General features: G+C 44.1%; 2 protein-coding genes across 28 annotated transcripts in view; one reads left to right on the top strand and one right to left on the bottom strand.

Moving 5' to 3' along the window:
- Window positions 1-25,717, top strand: part of LOC147454777 (myosin-11-like) — a 167,389-nt gene that overhangs the window by 103,876 nt on the left and 37,796 nt on the right. For 5 of the 8 annotated variants that reach the window (XM_086516609.1, XM_086516608.1, XM_086516614.1 and 2 more), the window contains 8 exons: window positions 2,046-2,198; window positions 7,318-7,539; window positions 10,096-10,235; window positions 13,312-13,414; window positions 13,757-13,813; window positions 13,894-14,001; window positions 14,181-14,312; window positions 14,450-14,578. In XM_086516609.1, the coding sequence (XP_086372735.1) occupies window positions 2,046-2,198; window positions 7,318-7,539; window positions 10,096-10,235; window positions 13,312-13,414; window positions 13,757-13,813; window positions 13,894-14,001; window positions 14,181-14,312; window positions 14,450-14,578 (1,044 nt within the window). Of the gene's footprint in view, window positions 1-2,045; window positions 2,199-7,317; window positions 7,540-10,095; window positions 10,236-13,311; window positions 13,415-13,756; window positions 13,814-13,893; window positions 14,002-14,180; window positions 14,313-14,449; window positions 14,579-15,695; window positions 15,958-25,717 lie in introns of those variants that run through there. The other 3 variants (XM_086516613.1, XM_086516610.1, XM_086516611.1) reach the window with 3 other exon arrangements.
- Window positions 1-25,717, bottom strand: part of LOC147454778 (uncharacterized) — a 162,973-nt gene that overhangs the window by 99,657 nt on the left and 37,599 nt on the right. For 6 of the 20 annotated variants that reach the window (XR_015188682.1, XR_015188676.1, XR_015188678.1 and 3 more), the window contains one exon: window positions 13,069-13,400. The exons of 4 other annotated variants lie outside the window; for them this stretch is intronic. The gene's annotated coding sequence lies outside the window, so the exon portion shown is untranslated. Of the gene's footprint in view, window positions 1-13,068; window positions 13,401-13,637; window positions 13,726-14,264; window positions 14,280-14,429; window positions 14,492-14,589; window positions 14,786-25,717 lie in introns of those variants that run through there. 10 more of the 20 variants (XR_015188681.1, XR_015188686.1, XR_015188690.1 and 7 more) reach the window with 8 other exon arrangements.

The following is a 25,717-nucleotide window of genomic DNA, read 5'->3' as shown; positions in this document are numbered from 1 at the left end:
GGTCGATGAGAGTGCCAGTAGTGGTCGAATGAGTGTGGGACGAGGTCTGCAGTGGTGGCTGCTCCTCTGGCTGTCCCATATCTAGTGAAAAGAAATCTGTAATGTGTCTCTGGGACTGCCTCTCTCTAGCTCTCCCCAGTAAAGTGTCTCTATACCTGTGTAACTCAAGTAGATATAGTCCAAGACATCTCTGATCCTCATAACTCATGACCCTAGATAGAGGACCAAAACCCTCTCTGAATAAGCAGTGGAAACGCCCCCGAATCTCATAGAACACTGTGCAATGAAAGAGAGAGAGAGAGAGAGAGAGAGAGAGAGAGAGAGAGAGAGAGAGAATGAATGAAATGAAATGTTATATTAACGTCTTCAAAAAGCCAAAATGACCTATGAGACCAATCTGTTACAAAATAGTGAAACTACTAGAATCCATTGTCATCTACACTTCGGGGGGGGGGGGGGGAGAGAGAGAGAGAGAGTGAAACATTAAAAAAATAAAAGAAACTCTAAAAAAAACAGCAAGAGAGAGAGAGAGAGAGAGAGAGAGAGAGAGAGAGAGAGAGAGAGAGAGAGAGAGAATGAATGAATGAAATGAAATGTTATATTAACGTCTTCAAAAAGCCAAAATGACCTATGAGACCAATCTGTTACAAAATAGTGAAACTACTAGAATCCATTGTCATCTACACTCGGGGGGGGGGGGGAGAGAGTGAAACATTAAAAAAATAAAAGAAACTCTAAAAAAACAGCAAGAAACGCTTGTGAGACCTTAAAAAACAGCAAAAACACACACACACACACACACACACACACACACACACACACACAGAGAGAGAGAGAGAGAGAGAGAGAGAGAGAGAGAGAGAGAGAGAGAGAGAGAGAGAGAGAGAGAGATGACATTGCATATCGGGTCCCAACCACCCTCAAGGGCCCTCTTGCTCTGTTGCTAGAGCAAGTACTTGCTTTATTACTTGCAGAAAATGTTGATACAATGATGCTAAATGATGAGATGCTAATGGGTACTTGATGTTACTGATGCTGGGTACTGATGAGGTACTGATTAGTGCTGCGGTGCTTGGTGCTTATTACTGTGGGTTCTTGGTACTGTTGGGTACTTTGGGTACTGAAGGTACTTGGGTGCTAAGGACAAGGAGGTCTTGATGATCCCTACGCGAAGCTAGGCAAGAGCCAAGCCAAAACTTAAGGGTGCTAGATGATGGGGTATTGCGTTGACAACAACTACGAGGATGAGGGGTACTTGTACTGAGGTGTTGCTAAGGTACTAATGGGTACTGTTGGAGATACTTGGTATTGCGGATGATGACGACGACGAGGCAGTGGGCTGATCTGCTATAGCCGAGGACGACTATGGCTGAAAAACTGAGAACGTTGGTCCTGCTAGCTGATCTGAAAACACTACTAATCCGCAAGGGCTGATCGCTGAATTGAAGGTGCTTAGGGTAGGAGAGGCTGAGGGAAAACGCCAAGGCTGGCTGAAAACACTGATGGCTACAAGGTACTGCTGAGAAGAGAGTGTTGTCGATACTACTTTGTGTTCTGCATCTTCTCGCGCCTATAGGGCTTTTTTTTAAGGTCTTTTAGTCATTTGCCCTACCTACTTTTAATAAATGTCATGTCAAAGTCACTTATTAATAAATGACATAAGTGATTGTTTATATGCCTATATGCTTAAGTGACTTAATTGTGCAAAGGAGGATATGCAACTATGAGCGGCCTGGACATGCACGTCCTCCTAGAGGCTCAGAAGTGTGCCAGGCTAGGTCCTAATACTGACGCTAGACTGTAGCAGAAGCTTGTCGACGTGGCGCAAGTACAGTGCGCACATGACACCCTTACTAGCTAAAAACAACCAACGACCAACTGTCTCTCTCTCTCTCTCTCTCTCTCTCTCTCTCTCACACACACACACACACACACACACACACACACACACACACACACACACACACACACACACACATTCCACCAGCCATATTTCTCTCTTCTCTCACTATTTTCAACGCCCCCTGACCTCCTATTGTTGGCAGGAAAAGAACCTGTCCCCTTGCTATTCATGCTGCCTCCATGGACCTATAAAAGCAACAGAGCACCCCCCACTCTTCGCAGATGTGCCATCCCTTGTGCAAAAGGGCTCTACTACGATGGAATTGCAACTGCTTGCAACAAGTTTGCGTACGAAGGTTGTTTTCCTTGCCAAGAGCAATAGGTAATGGTTGTGCATAAGATCTACGATTCTTTTCTATTATGTTTGTGTTTTTGCAGGTACTCCATCACTGAGAAGGAGCAAGGAGGCTTCCGCCTACACTTGCGGATTCTGGAAACGGAAACCGGGACGGTTTGCAGAGCTTCTATGCTTTGAGTACAAACTAGAAAGTATCTAAGTTTAGAGCTAGTCTGTGAAGTTCCCAAACATGAAGGAAATGACCACAGAGTCTGAGATCTAGAAAGAAGGGCTCTTCTCCGGTTCTTTTGCTTGTAAAAAGATTCTCCCCATAACAAGGTTGCATAAGTACGTACGTACCTTACCTTTCGTACGGTACAACCGTACGATACGATAAGGTACGCAAGGTACGGTACCGTACGGTGCTACAGTTTAAAAAAATCAGAAAGTGAAGCGTTAGTATACGGACTTGGATTGCGAGCCGATTTGGGGCCTTTTGGTGGTCTTGAATGCTAATAGGCTAATAGCCCAAGGCTGTATGCCTTATACTCACTGCACGTAACTTTCCAGAGAGCAACAAAGACTGCAAAGAAGTTCACAGACAGGACTCCGGAGTTTGCAATGTCCTTGATGATGAGGCATGCTCTCTACCGACGATTAATCTTCAGCATCTGACACAGACTTTTGAGGCTATAGGCATGCCGTCTAATAGCCTATGTGCATGCTTTGGAGAGCAGCAGACTTTTATTGTGTTTCATTATGTTGTTTCAATTTGTATGGCATATACAATGCCGGCTTGTGGCTGATGCCATAGACATTATGCTTGTAGTTGAGTTTGGACGGTTGTACCTGTGTTTCATTGTTTTGTTTTAGTTTGTATGGGATTTACAGTGCCGGCTTTTGGCTGACGCCAGAGACAGTATGCTTGTAGTTGAACTTGGTTTTATGATTTATCATTGAGGCTTGAGGCATTTGAGTTTTATCTCCAATTGTCAATATGTTCATTTTCAGGATTGTAATTTGTAATGTTAATTTGTTTATGAGTCTATGGGTTTTTCACTAAAACATGAGTTTTTTACAAATGGTACGTACCTATTACGTACCTTAAAGTTGGTTCAGTACAGAAGTACGTTCCGTACGTACCTAAAACATGTCGTACACTACGTACCTTTCCACCTTGCCCCATAATAAAGATTCTCTAGCAGGGGGGGAGGCATCTTCTAGTCCCCAACATTGTATCGATCTTCTCCCTTCTATCTCTCTTTCAAGTTCTATTTATTAATTGCTTGTGCGCGCTCCCATTTGTGACAGTGGTATCAGAGCTCGGTCGGCTTGTTTTTTCTAAAAAGAAGGACCATCCCAAGAAGGAACGGGAAGGACCTTGACCAATCAAAGAAGAACCATTGAAGAACTTCAGCAAGTACAAGTTCAACTTGCGGAATTGTAGTAGCTTCTTACGTTGCCAGATGTCCAAAAGTTTTTTAACGAACTAAAGAAATCGCAAGGAACGGTCGCTTATGGGTGTCAAGATATCATTGTTGGTGGTAACAACGAATAGGAGGAAAACACGAGAAGACGTGCCACAGTGCACAAGGGATCTTCGGATTAGAATAGTCAGACGTACAAGGAACAAGGGCTAGGAAAAAGAACTCTCTCTGCTAAACGACACTAAAGATATCTCTACCTCTTCCCCGCCATAATCTCCTAATTATATTACAGTCTGCCCCCACTTCGCATAGAGTATATAAACCCTCTTCTAAGAGAACGGTTACTACTTCTTTACATAACCCTAAAGAGAAGCCCAATTTCAAAAAGTATAAACACAAGCGTCACCACAAGCTGCGGTTTTTCAAATTTGGTGACAAGGACGTCAAGTTTAATAGTTACAACTTACACATGATGGAGAGATATCTCAAAGGCACTATCTTTTATAGAATAGTTTCAAGTCCTTTTTGCAAATAGAAACTTCATCGAAAAATCAAAGTTGCGTCCTGTTGGGATGTACCTCAACGAGACGACAAGTAGTTGGTGGTTGATGAAGATTTTGGAAGTTACTCGAGCGAGAACATGGACTCAATTCAAAGCTGAAATCATGAACAATTCCTTCCGCCCAACTTTGAGAAGGATATCTGGAAGGAATGGGATTGACTCGCCCAGAAGGAACATGAGAAAGTCACGGCCTATGTTGACAAGTATCGGTCAGTTCTTTTGAAAGTCACCCCTTTCATAAAGATTTCTGACGAGGAAAAGATGCGAAAGTGTGAAGCACGCATTCAACCATAGATTCGAGAGAGTATGAAGGTGTTTTCCCATGGTACCCTCACAATATGATGGAGTGGGCAATCATTGTTGAAGACCTACACTCTACGGAAACTCCTCGAAGGATGGAACAAAGCACCTATTGTGCAAGACAAAGGGCGGTAAATGACGATCATGGCAACCAAGGAATTTTTTTTTACCTTGAGGATCCGGATTAGCTTCCGAACCCAGAGGGCACTGGTAAGAGGCTTAAATATCTCTCGCCCTCCGAAGTACAAACCTTCAAGGAAGAAGAAAGATGTTTCGATTGTGGAAAGAAAGGACAAATGAAGCCCGACCGTCTTGTTCGGCAGCAACGGCAAGAACAAGCATCTTCTAGGAAAGAAAAAATGAAGAAGGAACCCGCTTCACCAAGCTTGAGTTCTATTCCTAAAGTACAAGAGAATATTGAAATGGAGAAAGGAAAGCATCAGATTTTAAGGGTTTGCATATCTCTGAATAACCAACGAGAAATGATCCTCTATTATCCAGGATCTACAGACAACTTCATCTCACTTGATACTACAGAGCGCTTGAGCCTCACACCTACTCAGGTAGGCACTTAGGTCACATCCGGATTGGCATTAGAGGGGTCCTATGCAAGGACATCTTATTCTTCGGATTAGCAAGTACCTGGACCGTGAATCATTTTAAATGGTACCCATCGAAGGATATGACATTATCCTAGGCCATGGCACTTCCACATCCAATTGGTCCCAGATTATGTGGAAAAGTCCCTCACTTTGAACATGAGGGAAAGAAAGTTAAAATTTTGCTGATGTTGGGGATTGGCTACTTCCTATTGTAAGCCATATCTCCGATAAAAAGGAAATAAAGAAGTGTGTTTCTACTTGCTTGATTCTCGCACGAGAAAAGGATAAGTCTAAAGAGAGTTTGCTCTTGAGTCTTGAATTGAACGTTTGCAATTTATTGAGTGGTATATGGAGCGTTTCACTCAAATTTTTCGGAATAAGCTACCTTCGGAATGTCCGGAAGATTGTCGCATTGATCTCATACCGGGTAACTCTCCTCCTAACCAACCCCCCTTACACGGTAAGTCTTGCTTAGCAAGAGGAAATTTTGAAGCAAGTCAATGAGCCTCTAGAGAAAGGTCTAGTACGGCCAAGTACTTCACCCTATTGCTCTCTAATTTTTCTGGTGCAAAAGAAAGATGGCACATTTTGAATGTGCATAGATTAACGATCTCTAAACAAGATCATAATCAAGAATCGCTTTCCCAATGGAAGTGCCGTGGTATGGTCAGCAAATGTATGATGAGGGAAAGAATCATAGCGGCCAAAGCTCAGAGATACAGGGTAATTGGTAACCAGTTGAGAGGGCTAAGCCGCTTAGATTTTGCACATTGTACCAATGCCCTATGCCCTAAATGCACCTGGGTTACCGCCTCATCTACGTGCCACATCAGTATTCCACCATGCCGTCAATCAGACACATTCTCAGACAATGATTCTTGGCACATGAGAGGGTTCTTTCCAGATTGGAAATAGGAGTAACTTGGTCATAGCAAAAATGCTCTCTGATGAGAGTTCTGATGCTTGTCAGCGAGAGACAAAGTTAGAGCAGCACTTGATGAGTGTGAGTGCAAGGCACGCTGAGGCAAGGAAGTTCCTGAACCTTGAACATTAGCTTGTCAAGTTATACCAATCAAAAGGGCTTATCGTTGTGCCTCAAATGGGGGATTTTCTTGTTAACATGTGACAATTCATTTTCATACTAAAAATGGAGGTAGGTTAGCTAGACCTCTAACACCCAGGTAAAAAAATATGGTTGAGTTAGTTTAGAAGAATGGGCGAGTGTGATCTTTTGTATCATAATGACTGCATATGACTGCTAAGAATAGTGGGATAATTTAGCAGCCTTGCCTATACCTATGTTAATGACAAGTCAAGATTTGAACTTTTGGATATTTACAAAGACAATGAGCAGTATGGTTAGTAATATGAGGTTAAACTCATGATGCTTATTGTACAAGATAGGAGACTTGCATAGAGCACTTCAGCTCTGGACAATCGAACATGCCAAAGTAAAACATCTCCTGATATAAGGAAACTCATATGTTTTCGTAATGGAAAAATTCAGCATGACTCTTATTCGAAACTTGGCATTGAATACTCATACGACTTCCCCCAGATTTCTTCCGTACAGAATGGTGCTGCCAATCTTATTAATTTTCTACTCATTCTGCACAGGAGGAACAGTTGATAAGAAAAGCTGACATGGGGAGTGGCATCTGCAGCTTCTGGGTGATTTGATTTCTGCTCCTTCCACAAATTCTGCCAATACACCTCTAACTACAAAAGCACCTGATGTCGTTCAACAGGTGTCTTGTTCCTCACTGTCCTCCACTTTACGATATTCATGGACAGTTTTGAACAGGACAGCTTATATCGACACGAAGCTAGCTCATTGCAAGTCATTCTGCCATTCTTCTTCAATATGTTTGTTTGCGAGGACTTTCAGTAAGACCAACTGTTGGGTAGAGCTAATGCTAAAATTTGTAGATCAGAGACCATAACCAGTTGCAGAAACAAGCCAGTAACAAGTTATTTTCTAGTCATCACAAAACGCCCCCCACCCCCAGGCGGGACACACACACACACCCCCCCCCCCCCCCCCACATAAAGAAAAAAGATAAAAAAGAAGGTGCTTGATATAAATCCGTCTGTTCTATCAAATCCTTTTGTCATGGACTCCTGGAAAAGCAAATCTTGTTGGATACAGCACCTTTGTGTATATTAAATAAGCAATTGTCAGCTAGCTACATTAATAATGGCAGGTTATGCAAATAGGAAGTATCTGATGACTTTGTTTACTTGCAGGCTGGTACAAAGAAGTTCGAACTTTTGGAGTTGAAAAGGCTGCAGGCTGGATTGTTTGAGAAGCAGCAGAAAATAGAGACCATGGAATTGCTCGTTTCAAGTGAAAGAGATACAAACAAGATGTTGTCCATGCAACTAGCTGACTTAAAGGAAGAACGGTCCTTGCATGATTCTACAAAAGCAAGCAATTATGAGCTTGCAGAAGAGAATAAACGTTTGAGTGTACTCTCTCTCTCTCTCCACTTTAAAATACTCTTCTTCTTCTTCTTCTCTCTCTTCAGCACTTATTTTGCGTTTCCTGACTTTGGACACAAGGAAGGAATTCCTGAAGAAGAGACCAGCACTTGAGAAAACTGGAATATTTATGGGGGATGACCTTACTTTAGCACAAATAGCACATATGCAAGAGTTGATGCCAGAGATCAAGGCAGCAAGGGAGAAGGGAAAAATTGCCTTTAATAGAGGAGGGAAAGTAGTGGTTTTGGAAAGACGCACAACATGACGGTGCGAGACATATGGGACCACACTCCGGATGGCGGCATGAAACTGCAACGGATCATATAGGCTGGATGTGGGTGCCTTTGAGGGTAGCTTCAGAGATAGAGACATTGTCTTTTACTCAGAGACACATCAGAAATCTGGAGAGTTGATGCCAAGTGTGACTGGTTATTTATGGGAGACAGCTTGTCGGCCAGACGCTAGATCCCAGCATGGGAGTCGAGGTTCAGGAGGGGTAGTAGTCTTATTCAAGGAGGAGTTGCAGCCGCTATTACAGATTGTCCGGAGAGATGACCAGGTGAGATACATGTGGGTGAGACTGAGAGCTGAGACAGGCAGATTCTTATACATTGCTATATGTTCCTTTCCCCCTAGCACATCAGTCTATACCTCACGTAGAGGGCAATCCCCTTTCTCTATACTTGATGATGACATATGGGAATTCTCTAGAGATGGAGATATCATTCTCTTGGGAGAATTTAATGCCAGAACGGCCAACTCCCAAACGGTATTTTATGATACATCGGAGGAGATACTTAGAGAGATGGATATATTGGAGATGGGGCTTGACAGACACTCCCAGGATAGAGAGCACACAGAGTATGGGAGATATCTCAGGGAGATGACGACTACGCATGGTCTGGCCATACTTAATGGTCTAGAGATTTTTCCTTCGTATGGGGGATTCACATGCTTTCCACACAGACATGGGGCCAGTACAGTGGACCATGTCATGAATTCACCAAGCTTCATCTCTAATATTCAGGATCGCAGTGTGGGTCCTAGGCCTGATGGAGTAGCAGTGGACCATGCTCTCTTGACTTTTTCAGTCTCTTTCCAGTATAGTGCCTCTCAGACACCACGGAGGATTGCACACACACGGTATACTTTTACACCAGATACGAACTCAGTTTATGTAGAAGAGATTTACGGACGAATGTGGGCAGCCGAGCTTGTATATACCGTGGAGGAGATACCGTGGGCAGCCGAGCCTGTATATACCGTGGAGGAGATACCACAGGCTCGGCTATGAACATACCTTGCACCTTGCACCTTGCACCTTCCAAAAAGCCATACCTGCATCGGGTTGTGGGTGTTCCATTGCCGTCCGGTCTCTGAGCTGTGTTTATTGTGGCCGTATTGTGATGGAGGTCATGAGCGCAAACGCAGCACTTCTCGAGAGCTCAAGCCCCTCCCCTTGAGTGGTTTGCATGCAATGGCATCACTAGCAATGAAGAAATCAACTTTTATGACTACCAGCAAGAGGTTAGCAAGGATGGAAAAGGAGATGAAAGCGTACAAGACAGAGATGGAAGAGTGGACCTCGATCCATTTCTCGGCTTCATCCGCCTTCTGTTGAGTCTTTGTAATAACATCCACCAAAGACGTCGTCATTTCTTTGTGTTGCTCTTCTCCCTCTTTGATGGATCGTACTTGCTCCTTGATCGTGTTGAGTTCTTCTATTACTGAGGGTTGCAATTCTCCCTCTTCAAGTGTGTTTTTTGATCGTGCTTCAGCGAGACCCTTCTTGAGTGACGTAATCTCTTCATCCCGAGCTGCCACACGATCTTCCAGTGCATTTCTCTTGCTTTGTTGGATCAACACGCGTCCTTCGAGCATTTTTATTGTGCCGAATAGGTTGCGGTTCATCTTGCTAATGGTTTTCGTCATTTCTTCTTTGCACTTTTGGATGGCATCCTCTAAGGGGTCGATCTTATCATTCTACTTTCTCACGCTTAATCGCCGCCAATAAAAGAAAAACGAGAGCCACTATGCGCACATATGTTTCGACATTATGCATACATTTTCTCCCGCATCAAGCATACATTTTGCATACCCTTGCAATTTCTGCAAAAAATCTGCAATCTGAAATTTTTCTGAATTTTTTGAATTCCTTCAATTTTTGCCTGTAATCAAACTCTGAAAATTCTGAAAATTTTTGAATCCCCCCCCCCACTCTTGCACTTCGATTTCTGAAAAAAGTCCGGAAACTATGGAGATTTCCTGTTGGCTAGGGGCGAGAGTTGGTGAGGATAGGGGCGAGGATGCTGGGTAGGGGCGAGAGTTGGTGAGGATAGGGGCGAGGGGGCTGGTTAGGGGCGAGAGGTGTGAGAGATGGGCAAGGGGCGAGGGGGGGGGTGCGGGGGGGCGGTGCACACAGAGAGAGAGAGAGAGAGAGAGAGAGAGAGAGAGAGAGAGAGAGAGAGAGAGAGAGAGAGAGAGAGACATTGATTTTGTTCTCTATCTCCCAAGGTTTTTAATAAATGGCTTTTTGAGCAGACTTTGGTTGGTATTTTCGAACATAAAGCTCTAGAAGCTGAGAAGCGGTTATTCAAGGCCAGAAAGGAGAGTGAGGAAAGGCTTCATAAAAGCAAGCAAATTGAAGAGAGGATGGAAGAGGTGCATCTAACACTGCAAAGGTCATGCTCTTGTGTGATGACATAGGAAAATAGTTCTTGAAAAATGCATCTGTTTAATGGTAGTTTTTATAATCATTAAGCACTGTTAAAAAAGTGAAGTATATCTGTCTATTATGTACATAAACAATCAAGTGTAAGCTATTGAGGTTTAAGATGTGGTTATTTATAGATAAAAGAGTTATTTTGATATCTGAACACATTAATATTGACAAGCAAACTAATGCCTCTTACTTGTATGAGTGGAAGCCAAAAATGTAGGATACATCTAGAATCTTCAAATTAGTAGTCACTGGTTTGAATTGTGCAATTTATACATGAAGGTGACCGGATGCACTCTTGGCAGTGCTTGTCTGTATAGGATGAAAAATCTAGATGTGAGAGTTCTTGAATGAGTGGATTCATCTTCAGGTGGACTCAGATTTTTTTTTTTGTAACTTTGAATCGAGTTTGGAATCTCCCATCTGACACTAAAATGGCAAAAAATAAAATAAAATAAAAAAGCTAAGCTATTTGACAAGAAAGGTTTTTCAGTTGCCGACAATCCCAGAGTTGGCGGTCTTTGTAGCCAACATGGATTCGTTGCACTTTCTCAAGGCAGTATGCACTGGAGTGACGACAACATGAAAACCACAATGAGGACTAAATCACATAAATTATAGTCGGGACAAGCAATAAATTTGAAAGTCTGTTATGTGCACAGCCTTGGAAAACAGTTATATAAAAGGGCAATGAGAAAAAGCCTTTATAGCACATAGCCAAGTGGATTAGACACCTTCTTGTACCCTTTTCAAAGATTTACACTGATTGGTGCTAACTTTTTCCTGAAGAACATATCAAAGCCCCACAGGATATGTTAAAACTGGCTTGTAGGTCGAAGATTTTTCATGCTAAAGAGCTTTTGATCTATGAAGGGGTGGCAACTCTCTATACGACACTGCGTTTGAGACATGCAACCCAAGGAATCTCCTCATTTCTTGACTGCCATGCAATCCTCTTGCATGCTCATATTGTGACTTGCCATGATGAAAATTGCACTCGGAGCTCCTTGAAGGGTCCATCCTGAGTCCATGTTGGTAAGGATGTAGTTGGCTGATGCTTGTATTATGCCCTGATTATCCAAGGTCATCAGCTTACATGAGCTGAATTTATACATAGATCAGCAGTCGTGATGTATGGCCAGATGGATGGTACAATATCAGACTTATGCCTCCTTGATTAGCACAAAGCACACCCCTATTGTAACGCGTTCCTTGACAAGTGTTTTCTCATGGAGGCACTCTATGTAAGCCTCCTTTGGGCCTTTTCTGCTGTGGACAATTGCCAACTCGGTAATGCCCAATAGTTTGGTGGATTTGCAGTTCATTGTAGCACCACTCTCAAAGTTCTCGGTGGTATGTAATATAGAGCAATGGAGTGGCATGGATGCTTTGATTATTCTTTGATGGGCCACCTCTGTAATCGCAATGTTCAGATCTACATTTTCCTTTTCAGCACCTTGGTTGCAGGAGACGGTCTCATATGTCGGGTTTTCCTTTCCATATGTAGCTCGACTGAACCTCTGAGTGAGTCCTCACTTATCTCTCAGTGAAATCTTCGATGGTTTCTCACCACTTGGGTGATATTAAGCTTACATACTAGCTAGAGACCTGGGCTTTAAAAAGCTCTTAGACTCGTCCCTTTCTGACATGAAGCTCCTTATCATCACTATTCACTCAATCGTAAACACCAATATGTGTTGGAATGTGTACGTATGTCAACAGCTAGTTAGGTTGGTATGCATGCACTGAAGAGGTAGATTGTGGAATTGATGGGTAGATGATCCAAGAGGATCACCAGTGTAAGAACCACACACAGCATTGTTGTATGAATTTATGATTTTCTTTTTTAGTATCTAGCACCATGGGTGGGTAGGGCTCGGTATGTATGCCTATTGCAGACTTACCCATTGGAAATATGTCAGCGTGGATAGAGGCTGTTACCTAGACTGTAGCAGCTACGGGCCCGTAGGACTCACTGGAGTCTAGGCGGGAGAATGGAGTGTTTAAAGGTGACGATGCCCAGGTGGAGACTTCGAGCCCTGGGCTAGTGTTGGGAGCAATGAGTTGTAGGCTCATTTCCTGGCAGGGTGATGAATAGGGCTCCCACCCCTTGTGCCATAGTGTGCCAGCTGACCGTGCATAGCCATCCGAGTGTAAAATTGGTCTCAGAGCTGGGCTGGATGCGCATGACCCTGGATTGGAAGTGAGCCCGAAGTGATCATGGTTGAAATGAACTGTGTGTGTGGTAAAAGAAATAAATCCATCTGCAGCAACCTCAGAGCTTCTGGGTATCATAGCCAGAGCTTGCATAGCGAGAGCTTGCAAGTTGAGCCCATGCTGCCTGGCTGCCCCGCAACGCTGAAGTCTTCAATTTTTCAGATAGTCGCAACTTTTCCATGATCATCTCTCGAGGCAACAGCAGCTTGGCAACCATGAACCTGAAGACTCTTGCTTCTGCTCTCACTCTTGTGGGGCTGATTGACAGTAGGACTAAGCTCTCTAGCTGTCCCTTGGGGCCAAAGACTAGCCGACCTAATCATAGTCAAGTGACCATCAATCTTTTGAATACAGCCACTCTTCTGCTACATGGAATCAATAGTACCTCTAGTCTGCTGTATCTGACAAGTTATACCTGGCATCATGTGACCTTTGATATGGTATGGGACATGTTGCTTCTTTACAAGTGTATGACCAAAAGTGTTGATATGTAATAACAGTAAAACTGAGGATTATTACACTTCATTGATTAAAAATTACTTATAAGGAAAGCATTGGATATAAGATTGTCAAAAGTGTGAAACAGAGAAAGGTAACCTTAGCATTACTTCCTGTCCAACCATGAGTTACATATCAGCACCCCAGGCACACATTCAAGGTTATGTATCATCATTGAAAATTGAAAGTTGGTACTGAGACATTGATGGATCATGTCTTTCCAGAGTCTATAGTCGTGTGCGGAGTACCCTTCTAGATTATGATTCATACAGAGGTGACAGCATTTTTACACTGTTTGCTGTCTTTTTCACTTTTCACTTCAGGTTAGAAGAGAAGCTGTCATTTTTGGATATTGAAAATCAAGTTCTCCGCAAGAAAGCCCTTGTATCTTGTCCAACCAGGATAGCAGGACCTGCTTTAAAGCAAGTATGTATCCTTGAGACAACTTTCAAAATCAAAGCATACTCCCAATGTTTAAATGCCAATACATGTTGCGAGCCCCTTCATGAATTATTACATCTATATTAACTGTATTCGAAAGTGCAAATGTAACTTTTACAATTATATGTGCATTTAAAATATAGATGCAAGCTTGGAAGTCCGTAATAATAAAAGAAAGCGGCCACCACATGACTTCTGTGGTACTCACCAGAATTGCCACAATTGCATGGCAGATTAGTAGAGAAGATCAACATAGAGCCAATGAACCTTTGCAGGTATAGAGAATGGTAGTCAGCCTGATACACCAAACCCAATTTTTTCTTGCAGAACTCTCAATACCAATCTGACCAAAAGCTTCAGAAATTACTTGACCAGAGACAACAGGTACAGTAAAATAGCCATTTGTTTGATCATGTAACAAGTGTGATCTTGTTTCTGGGACTCAAGTTACGTTCTATCTGCAGGAAACTCGAGATATGCTCATAAAGAGGATTACTCAAGATATGGAGTTTGATACATTTGAACCTAAGGAGACCCAACACTTTGATCATCTGTCCCATTCCATTGCAGAGGTAGGAGGCAAAAATGCTCTTCTTCTCATAGTGTGGCAAACTCGAAGGAAACTGGATCAAAATCATCATCCGAAAAGCTTAATTATGCTTTGCACATGGCGCACAGTGGTCAAGCGTATGTAGTACGGTTGATCAACTTGTGGAACCGTTTTGAATAACTTGTAGTCGTTTTTTGCTAGGTTCAAAGAAGTAATGAAACAATGGCATACTGTTTATCACATACTCTTTGCCTCATGCGGAACAACCTAAAGCCAATTGCAGCTCCTGTGCCTTCGCAACTGGTGCAAAGTTTAATGGGTAAGATGTCTCATGTAAGTATCACAATTTCTTGACTCTATATACACTGCAAAGATGGTTGGAATAAAGAATTGACCCTCGAATCGGAGCTTTCCAATGCAAACATGTTTTGAGAGATATGTAGGTCCAACCTGACTCTGCTTGTTTTCAGAATTTCAGCCAATATGACAAGAAGTTTGCAGAACTGCAGCAGCTGGTTATGATTGTTGAGAAGATTTATGGAATGCTAAGGGAAAACTTGAAAAAGGAGATTTCCCCTCCGCTTACAGCATGCATACAGGTGTGGTACATCCTTACAAGCAAACCTCAAATGATTTGAAATGATTTTCTTCTGGATTGTGTTAGAAGTACGACTTGAGAAAATTGAACACCTATATTGATCATAGACATATCCACACCTATTCACCGTTCCAAATGCTACTCCTCTCGTACCCTCTATCCCCAATGGAGGGAGGCCCTAATCCATCCATTTGTATTGAAGAAAGCACTGTTAGTCAAAAGATACAAGGTGAGGTAGAATATACCCTACAAGCTCAGCTGTTCTAGTATCCTTTCAAAGTTCCCTACATTTTGAAGCCCACTCTGTCCTTTAACGTTTTCTCCCTCCTCCAGTCTTTATTTGGTTTCTTCAAAAACAATAACCATAGCTAGAATATATTACACAAAAAGACCAATGTGAACAATGCTTAATGGTCCGTGGAAAATGTGCCAATCAGTTCAAACAGCTCTCCCTCTTGTAAAGGTTGATAATCAAGCTCGATGAGTCAGTACAAAACCATAAGGTGTCATGCCCTATTGAAAGACATGCAAAGACACGGGTTTCCCCAGCCATTTCACTAAAGTGTCCACCGTAGGAAAAGAAACTAAAGTCAGGGAAGAAAGTTTGGGCTACCTTGCGGCTTAAACAGCCAAAGAGCAGCATAATAGACACTGAACTTTTCAGCTACATTGTCCACCATGAAGGTAACAGTAGACACTGTCACATTGACAAAGAAAAATGATCCGGGAAGCCATGAAAACAGGTGTGTGACCCCGGAAATTGCAAAATCCATGCAACTGCCCCCACGTCACGAACTCATCATGGATGCCCACTCTAATCAACAAACAACAACCTGCCATCCACACTAGCTGTGCATATGGAAAAACCTAGAAACAGTGCCTAAAAGACTCAGGGTATCTGACAAGTCGGATCATCACCAATGACGGTAACCCGAGTGCCAACAGGCAATCTTGTGTGTGCTATCATCCACATGAAAAAACACATCCTAAGATTGAAGAGGGGATATGCAGTATTAGGACAAGAGAGGACATGTTCACAGGTGCAGTTTCAGGAGCCATGCACTAAGTTGTGGCTTTTTGACACTTTGGTCACTTCTAACATGCTTAATGGCGTGCAGATATGGGGGCTGGCCAAAATCCTCATAGTAGATGATGGCGCACATATGATGGATGGAGATCTATGGAGAGACCACTTGTATCCATGATGTCCAGGTTGATCCTGGTGAAAGCCTCAGTGCCACATGAGATTATCAGTGCAGAGATAAGTACACCACCGATTGCAGTGGAGGCTCTTGCTAGATCAGTGTCTTTCATTCATAGCGCATGGGAGCTACCACACGACAGATATGCATGACTAGCGCTTCAATCATTGCGACAAATTGCTTGTGAGTGATACTTCATGCTTGCATAGATATCATCTCGGTTTGAGCTACATGGATTTAGGATGGACAGTTTGCCCGCTTTTCAGTATTCCTTGGATGCACCATCCCGTAGACCCACACATTTAGAGATTAGCAGGTTTATTAGACATGATCTCATTCAGTCGGATACTAGGACTTCGTTGTCTCTGTCACATGGGTTGGAGACAAAGATGGTTTTTTATCGAGACCATCTTCTTTGCACGAGAGATGATGGGTTTATCTCACGCCCCAATTATAGGGACACCCACCTATCTCATGGCATTGACGGTGTTATTGATCAGCTATGCACCTCATCTGACCAGTTGGAGATAGAGATTGGCTGATACTGAGGTATACCCCCAAAGCAAAGATTATGCCAGGTTTATCAGAGACAGAGGAGCACTATATCTGCCAATGCACAACATACTATGAGATCTGAAGGCCTTTTCATTGCTTACTTAGAAAGGGCTTTGGCCCCTTATTCCGCATCATGGATTACTATGATAGAGGTGCCTAGGTGTCTTCTTCCTGGAAATCTGTACACTCAGAGAGACTATTATTGAAACCGGCCCATGGGCCGGTAGGCTTTGGCTCTCACCCGAAATTCTTTACTTTAACTTTACGACACAAAGAAACTTCACGAATAAGCCTGTGACTGGAATTCAACACTTCAAGACAAACCACGGCCTGGTAGCTAGAGCGCTACCCAGCAGACAACGACACCCTGTTGGCCCCAAAGACTGGCGCCCCTTTCGGTATTTCTTTATTCTTATTATACTAGAGAAAAACCTGTAAACTTCCACAAGATGTCCCACTTTTATCGAGCTGAAATTCCTCTACTCCAACCCGATAACCATAGTAGAAGTCTCCACGGACAAAATCCAAAGCAAACATAGACTTTCCACATACTTTAGAGCTCTTTGCAAAACCTGGCGAGAAATTGCAGGTCGTTAAATTCTCTGTTTTGCGCTCCGATCCGTGTACAGATCACTTTTCTGGGTAGCCCTCGAGCTCTCGCACCTATAGGGTCACTTGCCCCTTGAATTAAACGAGATTCCTCGCGGGAAATCTCTCTAAATTGTCCCTCGGCAAATAAACGATCCGAACCCTTGCACCTAGCCCTCACCAAGCTGTCCGTGGCTATAATTGCAGGTTTTTGACCCAATTTCGCAAACATGACTGCGCAAATATCCCTGTAGGTCAAAAGCACACGTCAAGGACATTTTCCCTTGCGGTATGGAAGCTTTCCAGTGAGCTGCAGATCAATTTCAGCATGCTGTCAGTTTCTGTTTTGCCACTTTTAGGTGCCTACTGCCTTGTACATGCATCCGAAGGCCTTGCAGAGGCTCCCCTGGCGATTCCCTGCAGTTTAGGTGCAAAACCCTAAACCTGCAGAAAAACACAGCAGGCGGTAATTCTCTGTTTTGGACCGTTTCGAGCGGAGCGAGCACGCCTACGCGTGTCTCAGATGCTCGTGCACGCAATGGGACAATTCCCCTATAAATCAAAGGAGTTTTCACGCGAGAAAACTCTGCGTTTTCGCATTCCTTCGCGATGGAACTATGCGCACTTGAAGGGGATTAGCAATTAGCTAATCCGGTTCCTGTACAAAAGGCTCTTGCCTTGGCAAACGCGCATAAAACCCCCAGAACTGTACATGGTCATCTGAGAAGCCCAACTAGAGGGGCATTACCATATGTGCAAAGGGGAGAGAGATGCGTGAGAGCAAATCATCGTGCATACATGGAGCAAGGGAGAAGGCAAGCTTTCCTTTAAAGCTGTGATCACTTGCACCCACTTCGCACACACATTGTAGCACACACACTGAAGCAAAAATCAGCCCCCTCTCTTGAAATGGACGCCTCCTCTTCTTGCAAACCTGGCAAGTACATGTGGAGCCGCCATGTGTCCAGTTTGCCTCTTTAGAGTTAATTCCCTAGTACCCACCAACTTATAAGTATTGCGAGGGGCCTAAATGACTTTGAACTGAGCCTAGACACCCTTTTACTGCTCGGATTCCAATGTCGATTAGCCTGACCAACTCGTGGTGACCTGCCCTTCCCGACTGCGGGTGAAACTCTCGGCCGTCCGCCGTTCCACACAGGCCACGCAATGTCCGGTCATTTGCAACTTCAAAAAGAGGGTCCAAAAAAATAAACAAAAATCATCGGAAAGAAACCAACAACTCAAGTTAGCAATTGCCACGTCCTCAAGACATACCACCCTCTTAAAATCGCAAACGTCCTCGATTGCGTGCCATATATACATGCCATAGATGATCTTGTGTGGTAAGCAGCCTTTTATCCTCGCATGTATCCGCAAAAAAGACTGTCAAAACATGTGTACAAATGACTTAATGAGACCTTTATACTTTTGTCAAACTGTAGACTGCTATTGCACTGAATCCATGAGTACATTTGATGTGGTAGCTCTATCTGTAACTATGTTAGACTTTGTAAATAATTAGTTTATTTACAAGAAAAGAATTATCTAATTAGTTATGTGCACATTAGAATAGATCTAGCAGTTTCTGGGGCCTCAGGTCGCCCAAGTTTGGGCCAGAGCACCTCAGGGAGACCCTAGCAGAAAAATACCCTGAAGCCCTCATGATTGGGAAATCGGGTCTTCAATGAAGGGGTAGATAGTAGCCTCAGATTTCAGGCTCAGAAAATTACGCGCGCTAGAGCAAGCACATGAATGAGATGGGGTCCTTAGAATAATAACCCTAAGGCTTGAATCATTTTACGGCCTTAGGATAAGTTAGTTAATGTATTTTTAAATTGTCTATGCTAGACCAAATGACCGGACAAGTGCGAACAGGTAATGCCAGAGCAGTGTCGGAACGACATTGCGTTGGGGAGCAGCTAACAAATTCATTAGTAGCATCTGTGTGTGCAATTGTGAGTTAATTTTCACAATTCATTAATAGCCTAGGGATTTTTAAAAGTGAAAGTTGAAGGGTTTTTAAAATTATTAAGTAAGTGTGCCAAGTGGCATACTTACCAATGCAAACTAACTCTCTCTCACTCTCACTCTCACTCTCACCCTCTCTTTCTTCCCAGCGCCCCCTCTCCCTGATGGCTATTTAGGAGCCCCCGCTCCCCCATTTTCAGTGTTGGCAGTACTCCTACCCCTCCCCTATTGTGAGTATGCTCTACGCATTGGAGTCCTCCATGGAAGCTTGAGAGTAGCCCCTTGCGACATATGTGGTGGCCTCGTGCTCCCATTGTCTAAAACAAGGGTTCTCATAGCCATAGCCAGCTTTTGGTGAAGTTTCATCGCGAGAAGTTGCAGTAGGCGCTCTCTTCGTAGAGTGTGGTGGCTGTAAATTCTCTGTTTTCAGCCCTTAATCACCTCCTTTAGGGTGAATTTCAGCAAAATACATATAGAATCTAGTTCTTCTTTACCTACACTACGTGTACACAAAGTTTCGTGCAATTCCATCGCGGAAAAGGTCTCTATTTCGGCTTCGGAAGGCGCTCAGGTAACATTTTCAAGTTATGTGCAGAAAATTACAGCAAGCATGTGTGCGTGCATTTTGCGTGTTTCTTCCTTGTTTTTGTTGCATGAATAATTATGCATAAAGGGACTCAGTTAGCGGAAGGTAGACTCTCATTTTCGAGAGCTTCCATTGAGTTTTGTGGAAGATAAACTCTCGTTTTCAAGAGCTTCCCAAAATCTCATAGTGGAGGGAAAATCCTCTCGGTATTCAGAGAGTAGCTTTCGCACTCTCTCAGTCAGAAGCAGAAAAGAAAGAATAGAGGACGGGCCCCTTTCTTGTGCTGGTAAAGATTCTCCCTTAGTAATAAAGATAATCTCTTTATGGAAGGGGGGACCAACCCATATGGAAGGGGGGACCAACCCATCTTCTGGTCCCTAATGAAGTGTCAAGCTCTCTCTCCCTCTCTCTTGAGTATTTGAAGTACAATTAAAAGTCAGTTTACGCTTGCGTACTTTTGTGACACTATCATTACCCCGTCTATGCAGACGTTGGATTGGGGCATACATAGGCTGTAACCCAAAGGCCTCAAGGTAAAGCTACAATACATTTGGTGACACTGACAGTTTATGCTCTTCGATTCACTTTGCATCCATAGGTGGATAGTTCTTGAACTTCACCAAGTAGCATCTTTGCAATCGTCCTTTAACTTTTACGTGTGCTAAAGGCTCTTGCCTCCGCAGGCGAGCATAATTCCACAACACTATGACGTACCACCCACGACCAAGAAAGCTCAAATTTGAAGATGATTTACCGATGCGTCAAAGAATCCAAGCAATCGCCTCAGAGAATCGGCAAGCAACGTATCACCTTGCAGACCCACATCACTCCCGCAAGAGATCTAGTGGCCAATCTACCACCGTGAGACCTCTCCCTATCTCATCTTGGTTCATACTAATAATGCAGCAGAACATCAGCCCTAATTGACCACTTTTTGGCAGGGCGTACATGCGGAATTTCCTGTCTGTCCTGTAAACAGAAACCCTCTTCCTTGGTGTCATTCATCTTGTCAGTCATAGTGTAATTCCAAGTTTCTGTACTCTGCGTCTTTACCCAAAACAACCGAGGATCACTTTTTGAGGAAAAAGTGATTGATGTCCCGGCAATCGAAACATGAAACCGGCCTGTGGGGCGATAGGCTTTGGCTTTCACCCGAAATTCTTTACTTTAACTTTACGACACAAAGGAACTTCACGAATAAGCCTGTGATTGGAATTCAACATTTCAAGACAAACCTCAACCTGGCAGCTAGAGCGCTACCAAGCATACAACGATACCCTGTTGGCCCCAAAGACTGGCGCCCCTTTCGGTATTTCTTTAGTCTTATTATACTTGAGAAAAACCTGTTAACTTCCACAAGATGTCCCACTTTTATCGGGCTGAAATTCCTCTACTCCAACGTGATTTTGGTAACATAACCATAGTAGAAAGCTCCACGGACAAAATCCCAAGCAAACATAAACTTTCCACGCACTCTAGAGCTCTCTCCAAAACCTGGCGAGAAATTGCAGCTCGCTAAATTCTTTGTTTTGCGCTCCGATCCGTGTCCAGGTCACTTTTGTGGGTAGCCCTCCAGCTCTCGCACCTGTAGGGTGACTTGCCCCTTGAATTATACGATATTTCTCGCGGGAAATCTCTCTAAATTGTCTTGTACAAGCACTGGTGTTGTTCTCGCCCGTCGGACGTAATGTCCCGTCCCGTCCGGTTTCGTTCTGTCCGGTAGTGGGGTCCGCTCCGTCCGGCCCTTTTTAGTCCGTTTGACCGGTTTTAAAACCGTTGACTGCGCTTTTGTTTGTGAGGATTTTACGTGACTTTTTGGCATAGGATCCCTCCTAGGATCCCCCTCCCCACCTCCCACATGCCATGAGCATTGCTTTGGATTCCATGAGCTCCTCTCTCTCTCTCTCTCTCTCTCTCTCTCTCTCTCTCTCTCACATTGCTTTAAATTCCATTAGCTCCTCTCTCTTCCTCTCCCTCTCTCTCATTGCTTTGGTCCTTTACCTTGGATTCCATTAGGGCCTAGGCTTCTCTCTCTCTCTCTCTCTCTCTCTCTCTCTCTCTTGTGTTCAAGGGCAAGTGTCTACACTCTAAATCTATATAAGGATGCCCTCTTTCTCTTCTTCTCCATTCTGTTCCAACTGAAGGCTCAACCTCATGAGTCATTCTCAAGCTCTCAAGCTCTCCATTCCTCCATGAAGCATTCCTCCATAGCTCTCAAGCTCTCCATTCCTCCCTCATAGCTCTCCATTGGCATTCCTCCATAAAGCTTTCCTGTTGAGTCTTCCTCTCTCACACCTCCTCTCTCCATTATCAACAAATCTCAAGCTCTCCATTGCGTAACCCTCTCAAGTTTTAACTCTCAAGCTCTAAATCTCTCAACTTTCAAGTGTTCTATCATGCCTCCCCCTCTTCATGAAGCTTTTGAAAAGCATTGCCGTTTCTATGAGAGAGTGAGGGATAAACGAAACGTTTGTAGGTGGACATGCAAGTATTGTCCCAAGATCATGACCTCCTCCTCCAGTCGACTCATCATCCACTTGACGAAGATGGGAGGTGAAGACGGTCCATGTCCCAATATACCCGACGACATTTTGGAAGAGTGCAAGGGGAAGCATCTCCCTTTGAAAAGGTGCAAGGTGGGGATGAAGAGAGCCCAAGAGGAGATAGTGGCGCCCTACATTGATGTTACCGACTCGGAGGAGGATACAACTACAAGCGGCCCTTCTTCCTCTACCTCCATTGCAAGCGGTGACGCGACAGCAAGCTCAATGGCTACCAATAAGAAGAAGGCATCGGCAAGTGCTAGTGGTCGTCCTCCAAAACAAGCAAGGCAAGCCTCTCTCTCTCTCTCTCTCTCTCTCTCTCTCTCTCTCTCTCTCTCTCTCTCTCGCAATCGGTGGGTTTGAGCTCCGGTCCATTGTCTTTCCTCAAAGAGAGACAAAGGCTTGCGAACATTGAGATTGCACGCACCATCATTGAGTGTAATCTTGCTTTCAACATCCTTCGACTAGAGCGGTGGAAGAGGATGGTGAAAGCTATTGCGGCCGTCGGTCCATGTGAGGGGTGGACGGGTCCATCCTATGCGGACATGCGCACCAAGAAGATCGACGAAGAGCGGACAAGAATCGACAAATCCCTTGAGCCCGTGCGAGCCGGATGGGCAAAATATGGGTGCTCCATTCTCTCCGATGGGTGGAGTGATTGTAAGAAGAGGGGCATCATTAACATACTCGTGTCATGCCGTCTTAGCACCTACTTCTTGAGAGCGGTTGATGCGGGAGCAAGAGGCAAGAAGGTCACGGGAAAATTCATCTACAAGCACATCAAGGCGGCAATAGAAGAGGTGAGAGTTTAAGTTGTCCCCTCTTCTTGTGCAATGTGCATTGTGCAATGTGTAGTATCCGGTGCATGCGAGCGAAATTGGTCCGCATACTCGCTTATCCACACCAAAATTCGCAACAAACTGTCAACAACAAAGCAATTGGAGCGGCTCATCTATTGTCGCTCCAATCTCCGAATGTTGCGCTCCATCCATGAGATGCCTATGGCTAGACAAGTAAACCCTCTTTCTACACACTTGCTTCTTGACTCATATGGGCAATGGCTTTGCATTCCAATTCACATGTGCTAACTTTATCTTGAGTCTTGACTCTTGAACTTTTGTAAAACTTGTCAAATAGGTCAATGTTGATGATTGCAAGCTCTCAATTGATACTCTCAAAAGTGTCAACAAAGAGCGTGATATGACGGAGGAGCAAATTTTCCGCGAGCTCTACTTGGAGCTAGAGGAGATTGACCGACGGGTTTCTCGCACACGATCACGCAAGAGGGTCATTGTGCGTGGAGTCCCTTCGGCTACAAGAGGTAGAGGTGCAAGAGCTTCCCATGCTTGTGGCCGTGGGCGTGAGATGGAGGCTACTACTCCTACAACCTATGTGCGGCGAGGCTCGGGAAGCGGCTCCATTGTGACGGCCTCTGTTTTGGAGGATGTGCCTATTCGTAGATCCAACACTATGGACCCTAGAGAGCCGGAATATGACGAGGAGGGAAATCTCCTTAGTGAGGGAGATTATGACACACCACAATCCTATTCATGTGAGGATGAAGATGACATCGATGAGCATAGCTCACAAGAGGAAGATGATGATGATGATGAGAGCGGAGAAAGCTCTTAGACTTTAGTGTCTCTCATATCTTTTTTAACTCTGCTTCCACTTTTTGCACGATTGAGGCTTAAAAGGCCTACTTTTTTGTATCATCTCGATTATCAAATCTCAACTTAGCTTTTTGATTTATGACATATGTAATGCGAATCGCAGTTCATACCCATTGTGTCTCAATGTCTTGATTCTCAACTCTTGAGTGTCGGCACTTGGCACTTGCAAGTTGCATTCTTGTCCAATGTGATAATCAATTGTCTATTTGTCCTGAGTGTAAAATCTAGGGTTCATAATTGCGTGTTTTTATTTTTGAACGTACGTAACCATGTCGTACGACATAAAATTTTCGAGTTCGATGAGTACCGTACGTCTTCGTACGTGGACAAAACATACGTGATCGAGCGAGACCACCCTGACAAGCACCCAATGCTTTCCCGAGGCTCCCCCGGCAAATAAACGATCCGAACTTTTGCACCTAGCCCTCACCAAGCTGTCCATGCCTGTAATTGCAAGTTTTTGACCCAATTTCGCCAACTTAATGGCGCAAATATCCCTGTAGGTCAAAAGTACACGTCAAGGACACTTTCCCTTGCGGTATGAAAGCTTTCCAGTGAGCTGCAGGTCAATTTCAGCATGTTGTAATTTTCTGTTTTGCCACTTTTAGGTGCCTACTTCACACTGCCCACGCTATGTCCAGTCATTTGCAACTTCAAAAAGAGGGTCCGAATTTTTTTATAAAAAAAAATCATCGGAAAAAAACCAACAACTCAAATTAGCAATTGCCCTGAAAAATAATGTGAAAATCCGGAAACTATAAAGCCAGCAAACCGAACGGCAAGAGGCAAAGCCTGTGCAAACACCCACCGGACAAAGCACGACACAAATTGCACACCACACCATTTGTGCATGTGCGCAAGCCCAGAGGCAGGGGGTAATAGTCTCATCTAGATGCAAGGTGCAACACAAACAAGTCTGAAGTAGAGTATATGGCAGGTTATTCACCAATCCCCGAGGAAGGACCAAAATCTGTACATGCAGGCATGAGATAAGAGTATATGCAATGAAGACGAGGACCATGGGGAGTACATCTAAAGCAAAAGGTCACAAGCATTCAGAAAATGATGGCTGAAGCTCAGGACGGGTACAATCTCCTTGTGGAAAAGAGTGACTCTTGGCAAGAAAAAGACCAAAGAGCAGTCCAAGAACAAGGACCAGGAGTAAAAGCAGGACACCAAGAAGAATTCGAAGTTCTAAAAAAGGAAGACAAATTCAGCAAGGATACAAGAAACGCTGAGGAGAAGATGGAAGTGGTTCAAGCAAGGCAAGTGCTTCACATGTGGAGAGGTAGGGTATAAATCTTTAGGGTGAGAGACCGAAGACAAGCCAGAGACTTTAAAGGCTGCTAATTAACGTTGAGGCAAGAAAGCCAAAACGACCGCCTGGTACCTGACATGCTTGGAGTTCACCCAGAAGATGACTCTATGGAGTTATGCAAAGCATGGGGAAAGATCACAGATCAAGAGGCCTTAATATTATTTGATAATGGGGCCAAGGCAAACTTTAAATCTATCGAAGATGTAGCAGAGTTTGGAGTCCACCAAGTAGATCACGATGATGGAGTACTACGGGATCACGAAAAGCCTCACATTTGCCCCACAGCTGATCACCAACTGCACACCAATGATCTCCTTGGCAAACTCTGCTGCACCTTTTCTTCCCTACTTCATCAACAACAATCTCAAGCCTCCCTAAAGTCCTGGTGTGCCTGACCCTCGCTAGAGATGTGGTATGCGGAGAGGGGAAGTATGCTTTGGTCGCCGATGCAGCGAAGGGGCTGCACAGGCAGCAACCCAAAGCATCAAGGCATCTTAAATGGGACCCCTGCCTAATCACAGCAGGCTGCTAGCCAAAGGACGAAAAAACAATAAGACGGGCAGGGTAGCGTTTGCAAGGGCTGCTCATGCAGAAGCAAACAGAGTGGGATGGGGCGGATGCAGATTGCAATGAAGCAACTCTCTCTCTCTCTGTCTCCCTCCCCCCCCTCGCCTGACCCTCGCTAGAGATGTGGTATGCGGAGTGGG

The sequence above is a fragment of the Adiantum capillus-veneris genome, chromosome 7 (genome assembly GCF_014529385.1).
Source record: "Adiantum capillus-veneris isolate H3 chromosome 7, ASM1452938v2, whole genome shotgun sequence".
NCBI classification, from domain to species: Eukaryota; Viridiplantae; Streptophyta; class Polypodiopsida; order Polypodiales; family Pteridaceae; genus Adiantum; species Adiantum capillus-veneris.
The sequence above is the reverse complement of the archived record's forward strand: the minus strand, read 5'-3'. Positions and strand labels throughout refer to the sequence as shown.